The sequence below is a fragment of the Xenopus tropicalis genome, chromosome 2, assembly GCF_000004195.4.
Source record: "Xenopus tropicalis strain Nigerian chromosome 2, UCB_Xtro_10.0, whole genome shotgun sequence".
Lineage (NCBI taxonomy): Eukaryota > Metazoa > Chordata > Amphibia > Anura > Pipidae > Xenopus > Xenopus tropicalis.
Window position 1 is genome coordinate 43,434,695 of NC_030678.2, and position 25,106 is coordinate 43,459,800.

General features: G+C 38.9%; 1 protein-coding gene across 1 annotated transcript in view; it reads right to left on the reverse strand.

Annotated features, from left to right (window-relative positions):
• Positions 1 to 25,106, reverse strand: part of sh3kbp1 (SH3-domain kinase binding protein 1) — a 189,059-nt gene that overhangs the window by 93,936 nt on the left and 70,017 nt on the right. The window contains exon 3 of the mRNA XM_002935188.5: positions 7,904 to 8,024. Coding sequence (XP_002935234.3) covers positions 7,904 to 8,024 — 121 coding nt within the window. The remainder of the gene's footprint in view (positions 1 to 7,903; positions 8,025 to 25,106) is intronic.

A 25,106-nucleotide genomic window follows, 5' to 3' on the forward strand; every position in this document is an offset into this window, starting at 1 on the left:
AAGTTTGTTTGACTTTGCTCATTGGGACCAGGAAGTAGAACATGGCTTCTGTTTGATTTTTACAGTTTGCCTGGCAAGAAATTATAAACCCAAATATACATCTTAATTAAAACAATAAGCAAAAAGTATGTTTAGCACAAGCCCTATTCACTGTACTCATGTTGAACAAGGGGGTATACTGTCCCTTTAAATAAACCTACATTTCCCATCAGCTTATGGGCAATTTCAATTTTGCATTGAACCAAATAGTAAGGAAATCCTACATCCACCATTGATATGAGATATGTATGAATTACAGCTACTGGAAGGCATATTCTATTATCGTATCACTAACCATTGCATTTTTTTGTCTTTTTTAAAATCTACTCACTTGTCACCAGAATCCCACTTTTTAATCCAGAGACCAGGTGTAACATTTTCAGCCTCCTCTCACATAAAAACCATAAAAATATAGCTTTTCAGGGCCATAACAATGAAGGGGCCTCCTGCAGCTGTACCATCTGTCCCCTCGATGGCTGCCTACTCAGTTCCCAGGTGTTCTGAAGAAGCAGAACATTTTAAGCTCCTGTGATCTACAGACCAGCGATACATTTACTTAAGGGTACAAAAGAGAATAAGGTCAAGTAGAGATTCATTTTATTCTTACTGTTTTCGGGCTGTCTATGTTTCCACCTGTGCCCTTTATTCTATCATACCCTGCATTTTTCCCTGGGTAAAACGTAGGCGATTTAAGTCACTTGGGGGTACCTAACATTTTGGCACCCCCGAGTGACTTTGTCTTTCTTTCTCCTTTAAAGGGCTTCTAAATCACCCAAACTGCAAATCTTACAGTGTTCCTGTGCAGTAAAATATATGACCATTGTTATACTTGTTATCTCAGTGCTAATGGTGCTTATTGAGTTTGCAAAAATGCAGGGTATGATAGAATACCCCAGCCCGGGGTACCTAACATTTTGGCACCCCCAAGTGACTTTGCCTTTCCTTCTCCTTTAAAGGAGAAGAAAAGGTAAAAACTAAGCTTTATCAGAAGGATGTAAATACAGCCATAAGCACTCACAGAAATGCTGTGAGTGCTCCAAAGAAACACAAGATTGCTTGTCTCCTTTTTTGTAAACATGTTCTTTGGGTATCTCACTTCTTCTCTGAGAAAAATACTTCATTCCCAGGTCCAGAGTCTGCAGAGTTCTCTCCTGTCTCCTGCTACCCCTACCACAAGAATGCTAAGAACTCCCTCCCTTAAAAATGTGTGATCTGAGCTATAGGAACAATGTTACAGGTTCAGGTACAGGTTCCCCTTTAAAATAACAGAATGTGGTAGATGAACATCTTCTGAGCAACACTAGAGTTATTTTTTTGCCATCCTATTCCACCTGACATTAAAAATGCTGCCTGCTTGCCTGTTACAATTAGAAAGCCAACCAGGAACCAGCTTGTCTAAAATGTATTGTGCCCTTTAATAAACACATTGCTTGATGAAATATGAATTTTTTTTTTTATTTGAAAAAGCTTAAAAACTTATCAGAATCAAATGTGTATGTATTTATTAAAAAACTTGAATCCCAAAAACTCTATCGATTAAAAACATGAAAATGAAACTTGAATGCAGTGAAATCGCATTCTACTTATCATTTTCAATTAGTCAACCAACTTTCCAAAAAGCTCAAATGAAAAGAATCTCTTTTGGTTGGGACAACTCCCATTGACTTATATGTGAACTCTCCAGTGGAATTTTCACATTTGCACATAATAAAGCTCAAACATTTGAGTTTTGGAAACTATAATTAGAGTTGATGAGTTTAAGTAAATACAATTCCAAAAAAATCACAGTAAAAATGCAAATTTGAGCACTGATAATTCTGCCCCTAAAAAATCTTTTAAAAATGTTAGGTATATGTACTAAATGTGTCATATGACCTTCTGAAAGCCTGTTCTGTCTAGCCTGTTGAACTCCAGTAATATATGAACTAGTTCCAGACCACACCTATTGGACCACAGTTACACCCCCTGCTAGCTGTTAGTAAAGAGAACTTTAATCAAAGTATGGGATATAAGATGTAGTAAGAAGTAAAGTTTGGGCCAACCAGCTAAGGGTTACGGCACATAATACTACTCTCCGCCAGCATACATCACCCCAAAAAAGCTCCTAAACATTTAACACCAGTGGTACTGGCATTTTGAACAATATATTTTCAGAGGGCACACCACATACAGACACAAGGTAATATCATTTAAAAGAAATGGGTGCAAATGAGAATCTGTTTTCCACAGCCCAAATAGGGGCACACAGAATATAGATAAAAGATAAATAATTACTCAGTGCACACCTATTGGAAGCAAGAAGTCAAGGAAACGAATGGTATGTTAACATATAATGCTCTTTATATAGCAGGTAAGAATTAACAAACAACCTCAATGGTTAAAAAAAAAAAGAATTAACAAACAAGAGTTTTACAATTCAGTGCATAGTATAAATACCAGCAATTAAATCTTGACACAACAAAGCAGATATAGAGAAAACAGGCACGTGTGGAATAAGAACACCCTTAAGTTTCAAAAACAGGTCCTTTGTCAAGGGTATATTGGTGTGTATACTCTTGTTTTTCCTCTATATCTTCTATATCTATACCTGCTATATAAAGAGCATTATATATTAACATACTATTTGTTTCTTTGACTTCAAAAAGCTGTGCACTGAGTAATTATTTATCTTGTACTGTCATTTTATGGCCTGAAAATACTCTATGAGTAATTTGTTCTGTACAGCACCTGTAATAGTACTGTTACATGTATACTACCCGTGTGCAATCAGTCTAATGTGCTTATGTGACAGTAACACGCCAAGCTCTCATTACTGCTGTGAGTGGATGCTGTGCTTTGTTTTACATATTATGTAAATAAACACACTTGGTTGAGTTTGTTTTGTGTCTTGTTACACTGTAGATCCCACTGATGGCTTGCACTTCATGCTAGAGAGAGTACTGTTTTTGAATTGCTTTGTATTGATTTTATTGTATTTGCCGTACACCTTCAGATATCCTAATATGTACTAGTCTAGGTATTAAAAAGCTTTAGGAATGGGTCTGCTAGCTGATACTGATTGTGTACTAAAATCATTTTTGCTGGGTTTTAACTTCTTAACTTCCACAAATGGTAGAATTTTGCTGTACAGGTCAGGTTGGGGAGTTAAGTCTTTTAAAGACTTCCTCTTCTCCCCACGCATTTCCCTGCACAGAACGCTAGGGTGTGATCACTTTATGGGTCCAATACAATCAGGGGCGGGCCAAGCCTACCGGGCGCCCTAGGCAACCCGGTCGGCCAACTCCGCCCACCTCCCCGCCCCCCCGAACGGCGCACGCGCAGCAAAGCGGCGGTGCAGGGGGGGGGCGGTGCAATTAGATCGGTCATTGCCTCCACCGCTAATGACAAGTGGCGGAGGCAATGACAATCGTTGCGCCCTAGGCAGCTGCCTCTTCTGCCTACCCCTAGTTCCGGCCCTGAATACAATAGACATGTGTCTGCTGTTGTTCTTGTATGTGAATCCACCCAACCATCATTGCCCCACCATATTGGTTTACATGGTGACAAGGCCAGAACTAGGGGTAGGCAGAAGAGGCAAGTGCCTAGGGCGCAAATGGCGAATGTAGGGGATGATAGTGTCCTAGGCATATGCCTCTTCTATTACTCTGGCCCTCAGCACACAGCATGTAATGCAGTATTGCGTGGGGTGTTGGTGAGCAGGGGAAATGAGCAGATCATCAGATGCCCTTGCCTTGGGTGCTGGTAACTTTTCACCTGGTTTTTCACATGGGCCCTCTATACTCACCTGTGGCTCTCCTATGTCTTTAGGACTCAAGATAGGCGACCATATGTAAATCATCCCTAAGATGTTGTGAACAGCAAACATTTATAAAAATTGCTCAGTTTCCCAAATCTTTGTAGTAGTTAATTTTTTCATAATTTGAAGAACCAATTCAGAATTTCTTTTAGAACATATATTTTCCAGTAAGACTAGTGTCAACATATTGGTTTTTTTTATTGTTTATTTAGGGCTTTCATAATACATAAAAAATTTCACCCATTCCCATGACATCACTAACCACCCCTTCCCACCCCCTGTGAAGTCACAACCCCCCCGCCCGGAGAAAGAAGCCGGCAGAGGTGGCAATACTAATTAGCAAATTTCAAATTAAAGCCTTACATCATTCATTTCTGTTGTGGCCATTTAATTGGAACAATATAAAACGATTAATTAGATAAATGGCATTATAATTTAAATTTACCATCTATGTTTTTACCCAGCAATAGAATCACACTCCAGCTACCCACTCACTGGATAAAGAAAAGTCACAGAAGACACGCTCGCTACTAATTAGAACAGTGCTACATATTTGCTGCTGATCACACAGAAATGCCATTGGTTTGTAGGGTCACGGTGGAATGCGCCAATAAATTTTACACTCTCTGCTTTACCCTGACACATAAGCAATGTAGCCTGCAGCCCTAGCATGTAAATGTCATTATATATCAATATGTTGCCATAATGCAAGCCAGAGCTCAGTTTGAATCTAACTGCCCTTTAATGCAAACTAAATGCTCTGGCGTGAGCAAAGACAATATACTCCCCATCATGTGGCAACAAGGCCAAGTCATTTATGCATCCATACAGTCTGACAAATGTTAATAAACATCCGGGCCGATGAAGTCTGCATGAAATGTATCTAAAATATATATACTACTGCCATTGGTTGTTAGTGGGATTTTTTTCAGAGAGAAGAAAAACTGTGATGAAAAAACACACCTGCAAATATTTGTGAGTTTAATTCTTTAAAACTCAATTTATTGAAAATATTAATTAAAGCAATAACAACTGAAAGTTAACTAAAGATTTTATAGCTGTATTGAAAATAATGGTAAGTAAGACAGCGGCATAAGAAGTCATTACTACTCTAGATTTATGGTTAATGTGTGCATTCCTTGTGCACTGGTTGAGGTATGGTACCATGATGTGGCATTATTATGTCACAGTTTATTTAATGGAGCAGAAGTGAAGGAAAATTAGTAAAATGGAGAAAATCTGGATTAAAACAGCAATTTCAGTGTTTAGTTCAGCATATTTAATTAAAGTAGAAGGAAAGTTATGTTGGCATTTTATTGCCAATAGATTAGCCACATAAGTGCCACATAAAATGCTATTTTTATTCTGCAGAAAGCTTTATCATATCTGAGTAAAGAGCCCTAGAAGCTCCCTCTGTTCATTTAAGATTGCAGCTGCCATTTTAGCTTGGTCTTCCTAGCTTCCTGCTGCAGCTCTAGCAGTTGGTAGCTCAGATTACACATTCCTAAGGGTGGGGGAAGTGAGTTTTATGAATTCTTATGGGAGGGGGGAGCAGGAGAAAGGAGAGTGGAGGGAGCTGTGCAGACTCTGGCCCCAGGATAGACATGTTTACAAAAAAGGAGACAAGAAATCCTGTGTTTCTTTTGATAGAGAACTCAGTGATTTCTCAGCGTTTCTGTGAGTGCTTATGGCTGTATTTACATACACCTTTCAGATAAAGCTTTCTTAGTTTTTTACCTTTCCTTCTCCTTTAAAAATTCTTATTATTAATATATTAACCTTGTTGTGGTTTTTCTCATGTGAACCTGAAGTAACCTCCCATAAAGGAGTGTTCTGTTCTCATAATATTATATATAAATACACTTTCAGGAGAAATAGAAGCAAGAAACGTTTTAAAAAGTAGTATAGCTTTTCCCTTTTAATGGACTAAAGACCATTAAGAAACTTTCTTAATTTGTAGGGCTGCTTTAACTAACCCCAAATGCTTTACCTTACCTAACCCCAAATGCCCAAATGTGATTTTCACATTTCTGAACCTCCAGTTGCTGGCTCACCTAATGCCTCTCCGCATAGGGATTGGATAGGCTAGAGCAGCCTATCCAATCCCCATGAGGATTTACCAATAAAATCCCAAAACACCTCAATAAACATTTATTGAAAATTTCATATCAGCCGCCTTAGGGTTTATGTGACCAGTAATCAAAGGAGCAAAGGGGGGAATTGCAGTCAAGCAAAAGCATTAAAATGGTAGGGGTTTTTTAATGTATATTGGAAACAGGTTTCTTTTTTAATACAAAGCCTGAGATCATTAGGGTCATCAATGCATAGTTTGTTTTTTAACCATTACACCTCCAGGGGGCACTAATCATTTTGTTGTACGGGCACCGTAATTTCTGATGGCAGCCCTGTTTACCCCACATAAAATTATGTAAATGTGTGATTTTGCAGGAGCTGAAATGATACATCATATGGGGGTATGTTCCCATTGGGGCCCCTATATGCCACATACTTAGCTAAACCTATACATATTGGGCATCAAACTGTTTTTAGGGTATTTATCTGGTTAGATAAGATGCTGTAGACTGGAAGGGCTGAAGCTATTTTTCTACAATTTCACACATTTTTGTAAAAACAGATAATTTTAGGAAAGCATTGCAACTTGGCATTTTGGGGTAGACAGGCAGTTTTACCTGTTCTGGATAGTCTGTTCTTTCCAAAAATGTATAGATTTTAAGGTATCGTTTTCTAAGGTATTTTTGGCCTTGAAATCTAAAGTATGCAGCTTTCTGCAGCTTTCTGGAGCAGTGCTTTGGAAATTTGGTAGTGTACTGCTGGGCATTCATGACCTATACAAGTGAGAAATCTCCATAAAACTGTATCTATTTGGCATTGGCGCATTCAGGAGGCATTTAGAAGCCTATATCTTGTTACAGAAGTGAAATTACACAAAAATTCTAGGATATTTTGAAAGCTTAGGTTGTCCTGTGTATAAACTATATATTGTTTTCCTGGGTAAACTAAAAGTCCCCTCAAGGAAAGGCCCCTAAAGTGAAAGAGCTCAAAATGTTCAAAAACTGTCTGGCAATAAAAGCTCCTCAAGTGACCAAATTGGCTGGCAGTGAAAGGGTTAAGCTAAAGGGGAAGGGTAGATGGGGTATGCTTGCCAGCTGTCCAACTTAGCACAGAACAGCCACAACTTCCATTTGTAGGAAGATGTAGAATCAGGATGGATTGCTATCTGCTCCAAGTAAACCAGAGTTGTGATCTGAAATGGCTGCAGCTATGGCTAAGGCCAAAGGACTGTAGTAGGGCCTTTAACAAAGATTTAGTGGGGAACTTGGCATCAGGTTTGGTAACTGATGGCAACCAATCAATTGTTATTGGTCCCATGTTTAAAATAAAATATATTCTTTGTTGCCAAGGGCTAATAGACCTTGAGTAAAAATTGAAAATTGCATTAAATGCAGCAATAAAGGGCAAACATTGCATTTATTTTATTATTCTCTATTTATATAACGCCATCATATTTTGCAGATCTTTACAGGTTCATTCACATCTGCCCTTGCCCACTGGAGCCTATAAACTAAGGGTTCTATCATATTCACACACATAGGGTCAAATTTATCAGGAGCAAACTAACCTGACCATATATTTTTGTAGTGGATGAGTAAACCAGAGTCCCCAGACAAGCATGGAGGAACATATAATCTCCTTTCAGGTAGTGCCTGGACCCCAGTGCTGCAAAACACCAGGGCTAAGCACTGCACCTTTGTGCTGAGTTTTGCTGAACATGGATATTACAATGTAAAAGATAGGCATTAGAGACTAATAAACTGCTTGAGGGTACAATTTATATAAACCCAGCTAACCCCCCTAATCCAGCAGCCAACCCCCCCACCCCCATTAGCTTTCTGGTAAACTCTACCAATTTTCAAGTCAGGAAACTGACAGTAAGACAGCCTAAAAGCATTACATTCTACAGGTAAATCAGTAACAACAGGTAAATTGCAATTTCAATTTTAATGGTAGGTGGGGGTGGGAAGAAAAAGGCACTGAAACACATATTACCTCTGCCAGCACTCCGGATAACAGCTTCACTCGAGAGCAGTGCATTCCCGTTGGATATTCCCTGGGTAGGCCTGTCTGGAGGTTTACTGTTTTGCTCCTTTTTGGTATCCTTTTTCAGTTCCTGTAGGGACAAATGTAGAATGCTAAGCACCAAACACTTGTTGAAAAGAACCAGGTATTAGGGTGAACACACTTGGAGCTACTTAGTAGCAGCTAACATGGCTACAAAGTTGTAAACCCCGGGAGATTTTTTCCACCAAATGATGTCACTAGTGTTAGCTGCACACATGTAGTGCCCAATTGGGGGAGACCTGAGAGGGGTCGGTGGGAAATCGGCATACTCCCGAAATTTTAGGGTTGACACCTCTGCGGCTACTAAACGCCAGAAAATACCCTGCCTTAAACAATACTGAGAGTGTCCTCTGCTAAAACACATGTAGAGGCAATTATGAATGAAAGATCAGCTTTGTCCATTTTTTGTAGCGGTGACAAGTAGCTGCTACTAGTAACTCGGTGTGTCTTCAGGGTAAGAACCCACAGAGCGGTTCAGTCACCCGTGATAGAGCTCTGGTGACTGGAAAGCCCTTTGCATCTCTTTCCAAAGTCACGTAAAGTTGCTTGCAGGAGGTAACTTCATGCGACTTTGGATAACTGAAGTGATGCAAAGGGCAACAAAAGGAGTCGCCAGTGGGCAGTCAGTTGCCCACAATAGCAGAGATCTATCGGGGGAGACTGGACCGCTCCATGGGACCTTACCATAATGCTTAAAATTGCAGTTTTCTATTTTGGATTAACCAATAGCACATACTACTTAAATAGTATATTGTTATGAAAATTGTTTATTTAGATAAATCAGGGTTTTACATATGAGCTTGTTTATGCAATATATTTTTATAGAGACCTACATTGTTTGGGGGTATAGTTTTCCTCTAAGAATCCCAGTGGTAGGAGGAAATGTAAAATGAATGCAGACATTTACACTGTTCCATATAGCAAATAACCAATAAATTTAAAAAAAATAGTATTCAGTTGAATCTTTCTCCAAATAATAAAAAATCCGTTTTCTTTTCTGTAAACGAACTATAGTATTTTCTGAGCTCAAAGGGGTAGCCTGCTGGGGATGCAGCTGTCTGTATGGACTCGATCCAAAGTACAATTATAACCATCAGAACACGATTTTAAAGTGAAGAGGCTGACAAAACAATACGCTCCGTATTAAAGGGGTTGTTTGCATTTAGGTTAACTTTGTGTCCTTTTCTTAACCTTCAAAGCCCTCCATTCCTCTGCTCCTCACTACATCTCTTCCCTTGTGTCTCTGTACGTTCCTGGTCGACTCCTTCGTTCCTCGCAGAGCAATCGTTTGGTTGCGCCCCCCACTACTACTGCGGTTTCCCGCCTTAAACCTTTCTGCCTTGCTGCCCCATACATTTGGAATGCCCTCCCTGATTTCCTCCGGAGAGAATCCTCCCCCAGTCTTTTTAAAACTAAACTTAAAGACTACCTTTTGGAGCACTTACACAGCACCTGATCTGGGAATCAGCACTTATATTGTAGTGTCACCCACTGTGACCTACAGCACTTATACTGCATTTGCCTATTTGTGTCTGTAAGTTACCGTCCCATATAGATTGTCATAGAATATGAAGGTGTACATCATACTAAAAGTTGATTCAAAAACTATGCCACACTGGGCTGATTATCAACAAGCAGAAAAAAACTCGGCAAGTATTTTTCCACTTGTCAATAATCAGCCCAGTGTAGCATAGCCCTTAAGGTAAACAACCTCTTTAAACCTACAAAACAAAAATACACACGCTTTTATAGTTAAAAAGTGCATAAAATACTGGGCATTGTGCTTCATAAAAGTTATCCAATTTTCAATACTGTCACACTATAAAGCATCTGTACTTGATTAACAGTAGACAAATCTCTCAAGTACAAATAGCACTTTGACAGTAATTCGGAGTTACACGATGAACGAAAATAAATATTGTGAAACAAGAGGGGAAAGACAATATATTCCCGGAATAGCTTTTTTGTACTGACATACCACCATACTTCACTGTAAGTATGAGGTGTCAGCAGTGTTAGGTCTTTGTCAAATATATTCTTTAAAATTCTAGACATAAAACTTTCTTTTGGTCTTATCTGACCACAAAACCTTGTTTCATAATGCAACTGGGTAACACAGTTTTTTTTGCAAACTTCAGGGTTTATTTCATTTGTTGCTTTCTCAGTAGTGGCTTCTTTTGTGCCACCTTCCCATACAGTCTACAGATATGCAGAGTGATGTTCGGGTTAAACCAGGGGTTTACTCTTTAGTTAGGTGGGTTAAAGTTGAAATTTGGGTGACCACTGGGGGCCCAGGTTGGGTGCAGGTCATAGAGCTCCTAAAGATTGTGTACAGAGTAAAAAGACGCAAGTAAGGGTTGTATGTTGCTCCAAACACATTCTTCGGGTTAGGGTTGGGTGCGGGTTGAGTTTTTCCTGACCCGCACATCACCATTGCAGAGCTCCTCATATGACTGACCCTGTAAAGTACAGTGGTGGAGCACATGTATGAATTAAAAATAAAATTAAACCCTGGTGTTTAAAGTACACAGAGGCCAACACAGACCCCCCATAAGCTTAATAAATAATGGCAGTCTATGGCTTCCTACAGCAGTCCCTCTGTCATCTGCCAGAATCTAAAGAATGCCAGCTTGGCCTGATGGCGCATCATACATATGGCTTTTCATTAGCACGGTCTGGGCATCTTATCAAAAGAGAAGAAAAAATACAGTCTGTTACAAACCTGAATCTTTGGAGAAAGGCGATCTTGTAGCAGGGCAATGATTCCAAACCCAAGGCCACAATAACACACTAACATGTTTTATGCTTTTCTTTACAGAATATGACCATGATCATGACCAAAGTAACTGCAAGAGGCTTTGTAATGCTAGTGATGCCATTAGTGCCCATGAATGGATGCCACAAATGTACATGCCAAACTGGAACTTAGATGTGGCAGTTGTAGCAGGAAGTAGACAGTCTCTTGGTGGACAGAAAAAGTACAAATATACAGAGATTAAGTGCCACGTGCTAAAAGACAAAGAAGGAAGGAGGACTCTGCCCTGTACAGTTTACAATCTACATGGATGGATAACACACAAAGGGAGAATTGTATAAAGGTTTGGTAAGTACCAAGTGGGTTTAATAAATATATTTATATGTATGTGTACACACCCAACACATACTAAATATATATATATATATATGTACACATGAACACAACCATGGAAGTACAAACATAAGTATGTATCATATGAGTATCACCCCACTATTCTTACATGGTAGAGATACTAGATCTGCAGTAAGTTAAACTTTTCCCACAAGAATGTAAATCTTCTGTTTGCTGAATGAGCAGAAAAGCGCAATTAATTAAGGAATAATTCCTTCATTTGGAGGCACAGCTGCAAGGCTTTCCAAATCTCCCTGGCAGTAATTGAAATACTGATGAGTATTTAATTCCTTCCACATTTTTGTCAGTTTTTTTTTTTTTTTTTAACACTGGGAAAACTTTTTGACCTTCAAACACAGTTCTTAAATAGTAAAGCAGAGGGACAAGTATTTAGTACCGTGTTGCAGACAAATGCTTCATGTTTTCGCCTGTTAGGAGAAGACTAAGGGCTCCTACTGATGACCATTTTTATCTGCACTCCCCTGTAGTGGCTTTCTCCTGCCTCCACCGCAGAAAAACGATTGCAGAGAATACGTGCCATATACTCCTACCTGTGCCTGCACCCGAATGAATGGAATATGGTCGGGTGCAGGCACATGTAGCCCAAATCCCCATAAAAACGTGAGACGTCGCATTTTCTCTTGTTTTTATGCGGATATCGGCTACATGTGCCTGCACCTGACCGTATTCAATTCATTCAGGTGCAGGCACAGGTAGGAGAGTATAGTGCGTATTTTTGGCAAGCGTTTTTTGGCTTGCCGAAAATATATGCCATACGCATGGTGTGGCATGAGCTTTAGCCAAAACAATGAAACAGGAGTCAGCTCTTGCCCTAGGTCTGTTAATCAGCTGGCTTCTGCTACACTGATTCAGGAATCAGAGCCTGGAGTGCAGAGAATGTACACAGACAACCAACAGAAGAGTTTGGGTGACTCACTCAAGTGTGACTGTAACTTAAATTGCCATCTCCTGGGTTTTTTTTATTTTCCTTACACTGGATCAATTAAAAAAACAGTTTGCAAGGATTGTACTAGATGGACATGTCTTTCAGAGAGTAATATGGATCTCACATCAGACACATTAATATTCCTCTTTAATTTGAAACAATGTAATGAGGCAGACATTCAGGCACAGGAGCGAACCAAAGGTGACTCGATTATAATAAATGGCAGAATCGAATGTCAAGTGCTCTTCATTATGCTAAGTAATTCAGAAGTAGGAATTACAAACCATTACTAAGACAATTTGGTCATCGCATGTCTGTATAATTGTATTTCAAATGACATTTCCCAATGAACATTTCCCCATAAACAGTTGATGAAAATAATTCATGTTGAAAAGGCTGCACTTTTAAATAATGCGTCATGTTTCTAACAAATCACAGGGTGATTCAGTAATAAATTCGTACAGTAATTCAGCTACCTCATCCTTATTCCATTGCTAATTTTATAAATTCTCTTGACATATTGATTGTGCAAAATTATTGCTGTCTTTTTTTTTTCTTAGGCTGTTTCGTTCTCCTTTAAAGAGTGGCAGAGACCATAGGGGCAATGGGGCCCTGTCCATGTCACCTGCTTAATGGCAAGAGGAGGCAAGGGCTAGCCTGTGCACCTTGTGACAGATTTTTATCTGGTGCAACATCCACCACACTTATTGCCCTGGGTAGAAATTTTGTCTGAATAAGCACCCCTTAGTGGTCTTGTGCTGTCTATGGAAACCTAAATTACCCCATTTATTGTAACAACGGGTGCAATGTTTTGCTCCAGGTCAAATAACTCATAGTAACCCAAAGACCCAGACTGGGATTTAAAATTGGCCCTGGCATTTCAAGTAAACAAAGGACCAAGCAGTCCCCCCAGCAGACCACTAAATAGTGGCTGTCTATAGCATCTTACAGCAGCCCCTCTGGCATTGGCCAGAATACACAGATTGCCAGTGCGGACCAGGTAACTAACCAGATCACACAGCATAACAGCCAATGCTACCGTCTTATTTTTTGCCATAGGTTAGTAGAACAGGAGTAAACTTTACACCTGGTATTGCATTACCCTATAGCAGTGATCCCCAACCAGTGGCTCAGCCAACCCTTCGGATGTTGATCTCAGTGCCCCCAAACCAAGTATTTTTGAACTCCTGACCTGGTGGTAAATTCTGTTTGAATAAAAACAAGGTTTACTACCAAATAAAGCCTCCTGTAAGCTGATGTGTGCATAGAGGCTACTGCATAGCCAATCTTAGCCCTTATTTGGCACCTCCATGAACTTTTATGCTGCTTGTGTTGCTCTTCAAGTCTTTTTACATTTGACTGCGGCAAACGAGTAAGAAAGGTTGGGGACCCCTGCCCTATAGTGTTAAAAAATATTATAGTATTTGATGTAAGACATTCTGACAACCTATTTCATACAAAAGTTTGAGAGCAGAGAAGTAAAGGCTACATAATTCAATGGGCGGTGCCAAACCATAAGGTTCCCTTCTGTTTAAAAAAAATTTAATTATTTACATAAAATTTGTATCCACAAATGGTATGTGGCATGAGAGTGCTATTCCTATTTGCAAAACTATACATATTATTGACTGTGAACCTGAATAAGAACTTGGATAGAGTGCAGACACCTTTGCCAATTTATATACATATATATTTTTTAGATACCATAGCTGCTTTCCATCCATATCACATATCTGTTTGGCTGACCTAAAGCCTAAAGTTAAGCTGGCCATGCACGTACCAATATAATAATTGTACAAAATGTAGTTCGTACCAGTTTCGGACTGCATGCAGGCTCTGAATTATAATTTTTCGAACCATGGCAATCAGTCAGGTTAACAATTTTGTTTGGATAACAATAAAATGTATGCATGTTTTGTGTATCTGATGATATCCATGGGGGACCTACAATGCATTTTTGGTTGACAATTATTTTATGTTCAGAACTGTTATGTTCCTCCGATTTGTTTTTTTTTTTTAGGATTTTATCCTACAGTTTTAATCTGAATGTTAGTTTTAGATTGTTGCCTTTATACGTACGATCAATACCCGGACATTCATCAGAAGAAGGCTAAAATCTGAACGTGTCTGCCCAGCTTTAGAGGAATCATCAGAAAAGAAGTAAGACACATTATGACTCAGCACTGACTAAGCCAGCAGTGCCCTGCTATGGTTCTCTTGATTTAACCCAATCACTTTTTATATAATATTTCTCCTGATACAAAAGAAAGATCTAATTTACACCTCCTACATACAATATTTTACTTTTCTTTTTCTTTCTGAGAATGACTCACATGAAAGAGAAGCAATATCAGGGGGCGGTTTCAAAGAATCTAGAAGAAAGGAAAGATATACTGGTACCTTGGAAAAAAGAAAGAAATCACTTAAAATTAACTTTTTAGGTTTTCAATATAAGTATGGGACCTATTATCCGAAATGCTTGGGACCTGGGGTTTCCTGGATAAGGGATATTTCCATAATTTGGAACTTTATAGTTTAAATCTAGTAAAAAATAATTTAAACATTAAATAAACCCAATATGATTGTTTTGCTTCCAACAAAGATCAAGTATATCTAAGTTGTGATTAAGAACAAGGTACTGTTTATTAGAGAGAAAAAGGAAACCGTTTTTAAAAATGTGAATTATTTCATTATAATGGAGTCTATGGGAGATGGACTTCCCGTAATTCGGAACTTTCTGGATAATGGGTTTCCGGATAATGGGTCCCAGTATTAAATGTGACCAGGGAAAAGTACTAAAGCACTAATATTTCTGCTGAGCCATTTTTGCTCTATTGCAGTGATCCCCAACCGATTTTTAATTGTGAGATGTAAAAAGTGTTAGCAAGCAACACAGCCTGAGAAAAGTTCTTTAGGGATGCCAAATAAGGGCTGTGCATAGCTATTGGGTAGCCCCATGGTGACTGCTGGCCTGCAGGAGGCTCTGCTTGGAGTAAAACTGTGTCTCTGTGCTTCCAAACTTGCCCCCAAGCCAGAAATGTAAAAATGGTAACTTGCTCTGAGGCCACTGGGAGCAAAGTCAAAGGGGTGGGGAGCAACATGTTACTCATGAGCCCCTGGTTGGGGATCACTGCTCAAATACAAAAGAAACCCTAACTAATACACAAAGATTTTTAATACACAAATGTGTATAAAAAGTGTATCAGAAGCACTGCATCTTGAGAAATGCTGGTGAAACAGCAGAAATGTGGGTTTTTACATTAATATCATCTTTTTAACCAAGATAAGACCTGTGACTGCACTTTTTCTTTAATACATGGACAAGAGATATATCTTTGTACAGCTCCAGAATGCTCAGGAATTTCCAGCTTAGTGTGGGAGTACCTCAGGGTACTTGGTCCTTTGCTGTTCTCCCTGTGCACTCTCTCTTTAGGCGACCTTATCTCTCTGTTTGGTCTTAAATATCACTTATTTAGACACCCCTTCACTAATCACTGATGTTCAAACCCAGATTGCTCACTGCCTCCTGGCTATCCCCTCCTGAATGAACCAACGCCACCTCAAACTTAAAGGAACAGTAACACCAAAAAATTAAAGTGTATAAAAATAATTAATATACTATGTACTATTGCCCTGCACTGGTAAAAGTTGTGTGTTTGCTTCATAGACACTACTGCAGTTTATATAAATACCCTGTTGTGTAGCCATGGGGGCAGCCATTTAAATTGAAAAAAGGAGAAAAGGCACAGGTTACTAAGCAGATAACAGATAAGTAGCAGATTCCCATTGTATTCTACACAGTTATCTGTTATCTTCTTATGTAACCTGTGCCTTTTCTACTTTTTTCAATTTAAATGGCTGCCCCCATGGCTACACAACAGCTATTTCTATTAACTACAGTAGTCTTTCTGAAGCAAACACACAGCTTTTACCAGTGCAGGGCAACAGTACATTATATTTTAATTATTTTAAAACATTTTTATTTTTTAGTGTTACTGTTCCTTTAACCTAGCTAAAACAGAGCTCATGGTCTTCCTGCTCAAACCTCCTTTCACCATTACTATTGATGGCATGACCATCAACCCTGTTAATTCTCCACGCTGCCTTGGGGTTATATTTGACCAGTCCCTCTCTAACCATATTAATAACACTGCCAAAACCTGCCGTTTTTTTCTCCGCAATATTGCCAAGATAACCCCTTTCTTTCACATGTTACTGATGAAACAATAATCCATGCCCTTATCCTTTCCCGCTTACATTATCCCAATATCCTATTAACCGACCTCCCAGACTCCCACCTCTCTCCCCTGCAATCAGTCTTGAACTCTGCTGCCAGGATCCTCCTGCTCTCTCCTAAGTGAGGAGCCCCAAGTAATCTCTCTAGCATGGCTGCCAGTTAAGCAAAGGATAGCGTATACACTCCTGCTAACATCAAAGCTCCTCTGTTCCTCACTACATTTCTTCACTGGTCTCCCTGCACGTTTCTGTTCGGCTTTTTACACCATCTACACCCACTGCTCTCTCTCGTCTTTTCGCTGCTCCTTACCTCTCAAACTCTATCAATGAATTCCTCCATAGGGAACACTCATTCATTCTTTTTATGAAAAAAAACTCAGATGCTACCTTCTGGAGCACTAAAACATTATTTTATTTAGTCCAGCCTTTAAGAGCCAATGCCCATACCTTGTGCACTTTTTCCTTCCAATTTGTGCCTGTATGTTACCCAACCACTTAGATTGTAAGCTCTACGGGCAGGGATCGCCTTCCTGTGTCTCATACCACATGGCACCAAATCTGTATTGAAATGTGTATTTATATGTATTTATTGTATTTATTATAACACTTGTCCTCCCTGTGTGTAATTGTGTATACTGTAAGTCTGTACATCACTGCGTATCCTTGTAGCGATTTAAAAAAAAAAAAAAAAAAAAATTTTATACATACATATATACAAAAGGGGGCTTCCTGTAATTTGGATCACCATGGCTTAAGTCTACTGAAATGCATTTCAAATTTAAAATGGAGGCTATGGGAGATAGTCTTCCCGTAATTTGGAGCTTTCCCCTATAACTGGTTTCTAGATAACAGATCTCATATCTGTATTGTATTAGTTGGGTTTTCATAGTATTTCTGTGAGATTTTATTCTTCTATTATAAAGCGCTGACATATTCTGTAGCCCTTTACTAAATTATACCTAATTTTAAATCATTCACATCAGCCACTGCCTACTGAACATTAGAATCTAATGTCCCTATCACATTCTATTGCAAGTTTTATCAGGAACCAACTAACTTGCCTGCAAGGGTGTAAGCAAAGGAAGCAGACCCTGTGGTTGAAGGGAGATCCATAAGTGTAGAGAGCCCAGTGAGGCCCTAATTAATTAGCAATTTCAAAATATCATAGAAAAAAGTCAATTTACCAATATCTTGGGGCCCTACATTGAATTTACTCTGGGGCCCACTACATTCTAGTTACACAACTGCTTGCCTGCATGTTTTGGGGGTGTGGGAGGAAACCAGAGGGATAACACTTAATACTGTATATTGATTAGGTACTTTGTTCTTCAGGATAACACAACATTGGTTTTAAGACTAGATTCAAGGGGCAGTTCAACTATCAAATTACCACAAATAGTTCCTTTTTCACTTGCCTCTCATTTTTCATGTTTTACCTTTTCTTCAATATGTAGATTTTAAAAACAAATTAGTTCACCTTTCCATCTACTCCTATGATCTCTAAAATTGTAACATCCATAACTCTGTAGGACTATGGCATTTTGAGTGCCATGATCAGAATGGCGGAAGACAAGGTAAATGATGTTCAATTTCTGTTAGCAGCTGCGGAAATGTGTCGGTACTATATAAATAACAGGAAATAAATAAGACTGCCTCATATCTGGTCCTGTTGACCACAGTGAGTTCACCAATTACCAATGGTCTGTAACTGCCACCTGAACAAACTGCATTTTCAGAGGAAAATCTTGGGTGTGAAGCTTCTCAAGATCAAATCTTTTCTTAAAACATTGCAGATGTCATTGTACATAGATATATAAATGCATATGGCATACAGGAACCTTAATATTTTTCTATCCCTTTAAAAGGCATTTATACATTAATAGAAGAATCATATTCAGTCCAGACCATGCCTAAATCACCTTACATTCAGCATCCCTTCCAAATGAGCTGAAATTGTTTACGGAAGTTCCCCAGAATCTATTTTAACAGAATTATTCAATTCTACTGTGCTTGGAAAGTGACTGTTCTGCTTCCTGCCTCGTTCTGCTCCCAAGTCCTACCTGGGCTGCCTCCCACACTTCATTTTAACAAGCTTTCTTTTTGTGCCATTAATGCAGCCCTTACAGTACTGTGTATTCTCTGGTGCCACCTCTTCTGCTAGGAAAATAATGGTTTCTCTAACACTACATTGCTAAATAGCACAGAAAATGAATACATAGTGTGTATTTGCTCAATTAATTCCCTTCAAGGAAAATATTTAACTGATTCAATTAAATGAAATCATTTTATTTCATGCCGTACTACTGGTATTGGGGGCAGAATTTATATGCATTAAAGGGCCTCTATATCATTCCCATTTTCCAGTGCAATTGTGCTGGAAATACCTATAGAACAGGCTTACGGAATATTTGGAAAATAGTAAGCACAAAAAAGCACACTCCATCATAAATAATATCGGCACTAATAAAAGTAATCTTAAAGCTTGCCCTTACAACATGCAAGCATCAAGCATATAAAATAATTATTTATCCTGTAACAGTCACCGTCTCTATATATTTCTCTCCATCAGGATACAACTGCTTTGTCCAGAAGTCCTTAGCCCCTCAGTAAAACTCAAAAGGGTTGATTCACTAAAGTGCGATAAGAGTTATGCTTTTTTGCGTTAAAATTGACGCGAAAAAACGTGCGATTCGCTAACGTATTATTGCGTGCCTTAAGTCATATATCGCATGCGCTAAATAACGCATGATCGCAAGCCGTTAATTTTAATGCATTGCGTTAATTCTCGGCGCAGATATAATACTAACACATGATTCACAAACACTTAGACGCGCTAAATATCGCATTAGTCTGTGTAAAAATTAACACCAATTAATTAGCGCGCGTTGCGTCAAATACCATTTATACATTTGAGTGGGAGAGGGTTATTACAACTTACATGGACAAGGTACATGAAATATCTTCCTTGTAATGGTCAAATTATTATGAAAAAGGAATAATGATTAGATTAATTCTAATCTAAAGTCTCTAGAAGCCTAATAGAATGTTGGGTGCAGGGGGGTTTCATGGCTTCATGGTTCTGTTTCTTAGTAAAAGTGTCTTTTAACCAAAGCATTGGCCCCACAGATGGATTCTCGCCTGCCGTAGCTTTTATAAGGGAGCAATATCGAAGACCAATACCCACATGCAACCACAGGAAAGTTTGTCCATGCTACAGTACACAAGGGATGTGGGAAAAATCTAAGGCTAATCAAAGTATAATAGAAGTGCAACAAACCTAGTTAAGCAGATTCATAATCATAAACTTGTAACTAAAAACCCCTGTGTTTGAAAATGTATGCACGTGCACAATAGTGAATTACTAATAAAACGTGGGGCCAGAGAATGTGTATTGATCAATACCGCCTTCTTCCACTTTCCATAAAGACCAATCTCTTTTGGGGTCTGCTTTTTGGGACTGTCCAACCTTAACTAGGACCACTGTCTAGTTTAGTCCAACTGAGCTTGTGCACTTCAATTAGTAAACCTCAACTAGTGCCAAAGGTTCTCATCTGGACATCAAGGGCAAGTTAGTTTATTTTTTTAGTTGAATGAAATAGGTTATCTTGCAGTATTTTTTTGTAGTTTGTAGTTGTTTCCTGCTTGCCTGTAGAAAATGTTTTGCATAGATGGCAGCCTGATCTGAAGCAATACAGGGGCATCTTGGATGTGCCTGTAATATCCCTGGCCCTACTTAAGTTTTGGTCCTGTGGTGCCCCTGTTCTGCCCCTGTCCCACCTCCCGTGCTCCCTGCAGCACTACTTTGGACGATATAGGAGGACATTTCAATGGAAAGGGTAAGTTAGGTTTTAGGGGAAAATACTGAGATCATGAGATGGACCAGTTATTGTGGCAGACCGCAGGAGAGGAGCCTAGATTTGTGAGACTCCTGAAAAATACAAGGGAGCTGATATGTCTCCATTCATTATAAACAAAGAATGATTATGGTTGTAGCTCAATAAAAGGCAATCACCACAAATGATTGTTAATTAGCAGTTTGCATTGCACCAAGTAAGTGTGGATTCCAATGAATATTTGTGTGCACAAAGCAGCAACTTAAAGTCAGTGTTAAAACAAAAGCAACAATAATGTGTCAGTGTTTCTCCCTACACCATCTGAACAGTACATCGATTTAATTATTAAAGGACAACCAAAGCTTACCTCTTATTATTTTGTGCTTCTGTTCCAACTCAAATTCCACATAGCCCTGTATCAGTTAAGATCTGTGCATCTGATCATGCCCCCAGTAAGTTCCCATCTTCTTTTCTACTGATTCACTGCACATAGTACATAATTTAGTTGGCTTGAAAAAAAAGACCAAAGTCCATCAAGTTCAATCCTTCCAAGCGAAGCCCAGTGCACTTGTATAGATTTATACTGACTATCTATAACACTCACATATATAAACTATATATATACCCATGCTCTGGGCTGCTGGCCGTTACCTTAGGTTAGGGCTGACTTACTGTATAAATACAATATACAATTCTTGATAGAAAGCTGATTAGTAATTAGGATTCAGATTACATGGCAGCATAGAATCAGTTATGCACTGGAGATGATTAACAATCAGCCCTGTATCATTAGACATAACCTCATTTTCTGCATATGGCTTGATAATTGTAAGAGCAGCCCAGAGCACACTGAGCATGTGTCCTGTCTATCTGATTCTCAAAGGATAGCCTCACATGATCAAAAAATGTAAGACTTGCTGTGGACAATTTTGAAGGCATGGGTCATTCTTTTATAGGCGGCTGAACCTCTAATGGTACAGTAAGATCCGCATATAAAATGCAGCATCTATAGCTAGAATCTTTTTTGGGCTTTAGTTCTCCTTTAATCACACATTAATGTAACCGGATCTTTAACACATCTAATTCACTATTTTTAACAAATTAGCATTACCCAGATATTCCCAAGGAGACAAGACAAAGATAAATAAAAGCAACTTCAACATATATCTTCACCTAACGCAAGCCAAAAATGAAATATGGAACTTAATTAGTTGGGAATATATTACATTTCAGCTACATTTTTCTCTGTTTTTCTTAAGCCTTTACTTTATTTTTTTTCTGTTTTACAACTCAATATCTGTAAGAAACAACTAATACAGTGAGCAGTTGAAACTCCAAATCTCATTGAAGTTGAGACTATTTGGCAGTTTAGAATCTAAACACAAGATCCAGTTGCTTCTTTTTGCAACAGAACCTTCTTGTTATCTATTCCTATTGGAGTCTCAAATGCTTCTTTTAATATTATTTGTTTCTTACATATATTGCATTGTTGGAAAACAAAAATAAATAGAATAAAAGGGATGTTTCATTTCTGACATGTGTTAGGTAAAGATATTTGTTGAAGTTGTTTTTACTTATAACCTTTTTATTCAACTATCCTTTGTTGTGTTGGGTGATTTTGGTAAATGTAGCCCTTACCCTGTTTCAATAGATTCAAATGTACTATGTAAACAATACCAAAGATTCACTATGGAAGGGAAAAATGTAATGGTTAAAGAACTTTGGAAGTAATATTCTAATCCTGGTTCACAAAGCAACATGGGATTTGTAGTTCACACAGATATGGACTTTAAGAGACTTTTTCACTTTAAAAAAACTAGGTCTTTCACCTAGGTCCAGGGGCATATTTAGGTCCAGTGCTGCCCTAGGCACCGAACCTAAATACGCCCCTACATCATGCGAGTGACTTCACTTCCCCCAAGTCCGCGTCAAGTCCCCCGTCAAGTCCACAACCCCCTACCCCCCTCATCCCCCAGCTCTGTCACAGCTAGCATTTTAAGTACACAGTGGCCAGAACAGCCCTCCATCAGTCCATTAAAAAGTGACTGTCTATGGCTTTAAACAGCCGTCTCTTTGCCACTTGCCAGAATCTACAGATCCAGGCCTGCTGTCACCTGATCACACTGAGAAGCCTTCATCTAAATTAAGGGGAGGGGTTTGTGCTCATAAAGTTGTCACCAATATTGTGTGTAATTATTCCTGACAAAGGGAGGGTTTATTTCACAAGTCAAACTGTGGCTTAAAATAAAAGGCAAGGAGCCTAAAACATATGTTTTTTAGCACTGAACATCAAAACAGCTTTACTCGTCATTACTCTACTGCAGTGTAATATTTGCGTTCCAAAACTGAACACTGGTTTTAATTTAACAGCATGATGAATGGCATAGTGCTGATAGGCAGCATTTTCAATCTTGAATAAAAAGGTAAAGCTAAGCTCAAATTAACAACTACTCCTACTGTGCGCACATTTGAATCTGTTTGGGAAAACCAGTCAGGTTTGTGTCTTTATGCATAAATATACGCCATTAACTTATCACATGCCTCTGTGGTTCCAGAACAGTAAGAAACACAGAAGAGAGTATTGGTATGAATAGGAATGATTAGTGTAAGGGAAGGCAAACTGGAAACAGAAATTAAGCAGAAGTGATAACACAGGTTTCTTGCAGTAAGATATAAAATATACACTGGGTAACCTGTTTGTGGCTACCAGTTACTATATTCCCATCATTTGAATCTTCGCAAGGGGCTAAATTACACTTCCACTTCTTATCCTCATGTTTGTTAATGAAACAACTTTTCATTTGCACTGAGCCTACATTGCGTTGGAACATATCTGAATCCTTTACCTTTCAGGTAATTTACAGGCATTAGCATTTGCAAAAAGCATTTTCCTCCCAAGAGGACAAAAAACACTCTTTAAATAGCAAATGCGGCACCTGCATCTTTGTGTAAGTTGTATTGGGAACAGCTGTTTTAAGGAAATGTCCCTAGCGGCACCATTGCCTATGCCTCATTCTGCCTAGCGAAAAGATGGTAAGAAAACCCAGAAATGGTGTCACGAACCAACCACAAATTATACATAGCACTGTGACCCAGGAGAATAGCAGCTGTCATTTGATCACATTAGTTACATTCATTATATGAAGGAAAGGACTCATATTCTGAATTCTTAAGATAACTTGCCTAGATGTGCTAGATGGAGCCTTCTATTTGCAGAGTATGGCCAAGTAGCTTTGGCACCTAAAGCAAGGGTTTCACTTTATTCCTACCCCCAACATGGTCCCATCACATGTCTGGTAGTGTTGGTGGCATACACAGACCATATAGCAAAAGCAAGGGTGTAGAGCATGGACCCTCAAACTTTTTTACTCGTGAGCCACACTTAACACCATTAAAAGTGTTGGTGAGCAACACAAGCATGAAAAAAGTTCATTGGGGGTGCCAAATAAGGGCTGTAATGGGCTATTTGTTAGACCCATAAAGACGGCTGGCCTGCAGGTGGCTCTGCTTGGAGTACAGTTGTGTCTTTGTGCTTCCAAAACTTGCCTCCAAGCCAGAAATATAAAAATGGGCACCAACTTTTAGGCCACTGGGGTAAAATTAAGGGGATGGTGAGCAACTTGTTGCTCCCAAGCCACTGGTTGGGGATCACTGGTGTAGAGAAATTGAGAGCTGCACTTATGAAGACATGGTTGTTCAAAAAGTTGGCTGGCCAGTATTATTAGAATATAGATGAAGGGACATGTAAGATACCAGGGGGCTGATTCACTAAAGTGCGATAAAACGTGCGCTATTTATAGCGTCTTAATTTTCGCAACTTTTCGCACGATTCACTATAAGCATACTTGCACTATTTTACGCACGATATTGCATGAGTTATTTAACTGACTATTTTCAAGCGGTATTTGACGGTACATGCGCTAAATAACGCACGCGAATAGTCGCCGCATATGAATAGTAGCTTATAAATAGTGTATATAAATTGTCGCCGCATATAAATGGTAGCATATAAATAGTAGCATATAAATGGTAGCATATAAATAGTAGATGTTTATAAATAGTAGCCACTAGTGATGAGCAAATGTGTTCTAGGTATCTTTGGTGAAAAATTTGCAAATCTTTCGAAAGATCCACGAAACGGCAAAAATGTTGTGCGGGCAAAAAAATTTTTGCCCGCGACTATTATTTTTTGACGCCTGTATCAATTTTCGGACATGCGGTGAATTTTTGCGTGGCGAATTTTTTCATGCGTTTTGCCATTGGTAGATTGTTTTACAAAACGCATGAAAAAATTAGCTGTGGAAAAATTCGTCACACATCCAAAAATTTGCAGCAAATCCACAAAAATTTGCAGCAGCCGCATATAAATAGTCATGCGAATAAACGCACGCCATGTTAGCCATACACGCCAATACTTGCGGAAAATTACTGTATTAAAAATGACCATTTCCCTGCAAACTGGCGCCTGCGTCACTCTAGGGGAAACACATACTTGAATAAATAGCACTGCAAAGTCCATATTTTATTGCCAAAAGCTCATTTACTGTACTTTTCTATAATTATCGCCTGCCTGAAATAGGTGGTAATTTTCGCATAGCCTAATGTGATATTTAGCGCGCCTAAGTGATTGTGAATCATGTGATCGTATTCTTTTCAGTGCGTTAAAACTAGCGCATGCGGTCGCGCGAAAAATAATGCATGCGATATGGCGACTTAACGCATGCGATAATACAATGGTGAATAGCGCGCTAATTATCGCAAAAAAGCGATAGAAGTCCATGTAAGTAACAAAATATGGTTTATGAAGATGTTTTTTCAATTGTTAATTGGATATGAATAGCCAATTCCAGTTTTTTTCTGCAAGTGTCCACCCCCTTTAACCAAAACTGAAGGCACAAAATGACCAATAGTAAAAAGTCAATCACCAAGTAGAAGGGGTAGTCCAGGTGCACCAGCCCTAGACCCTAA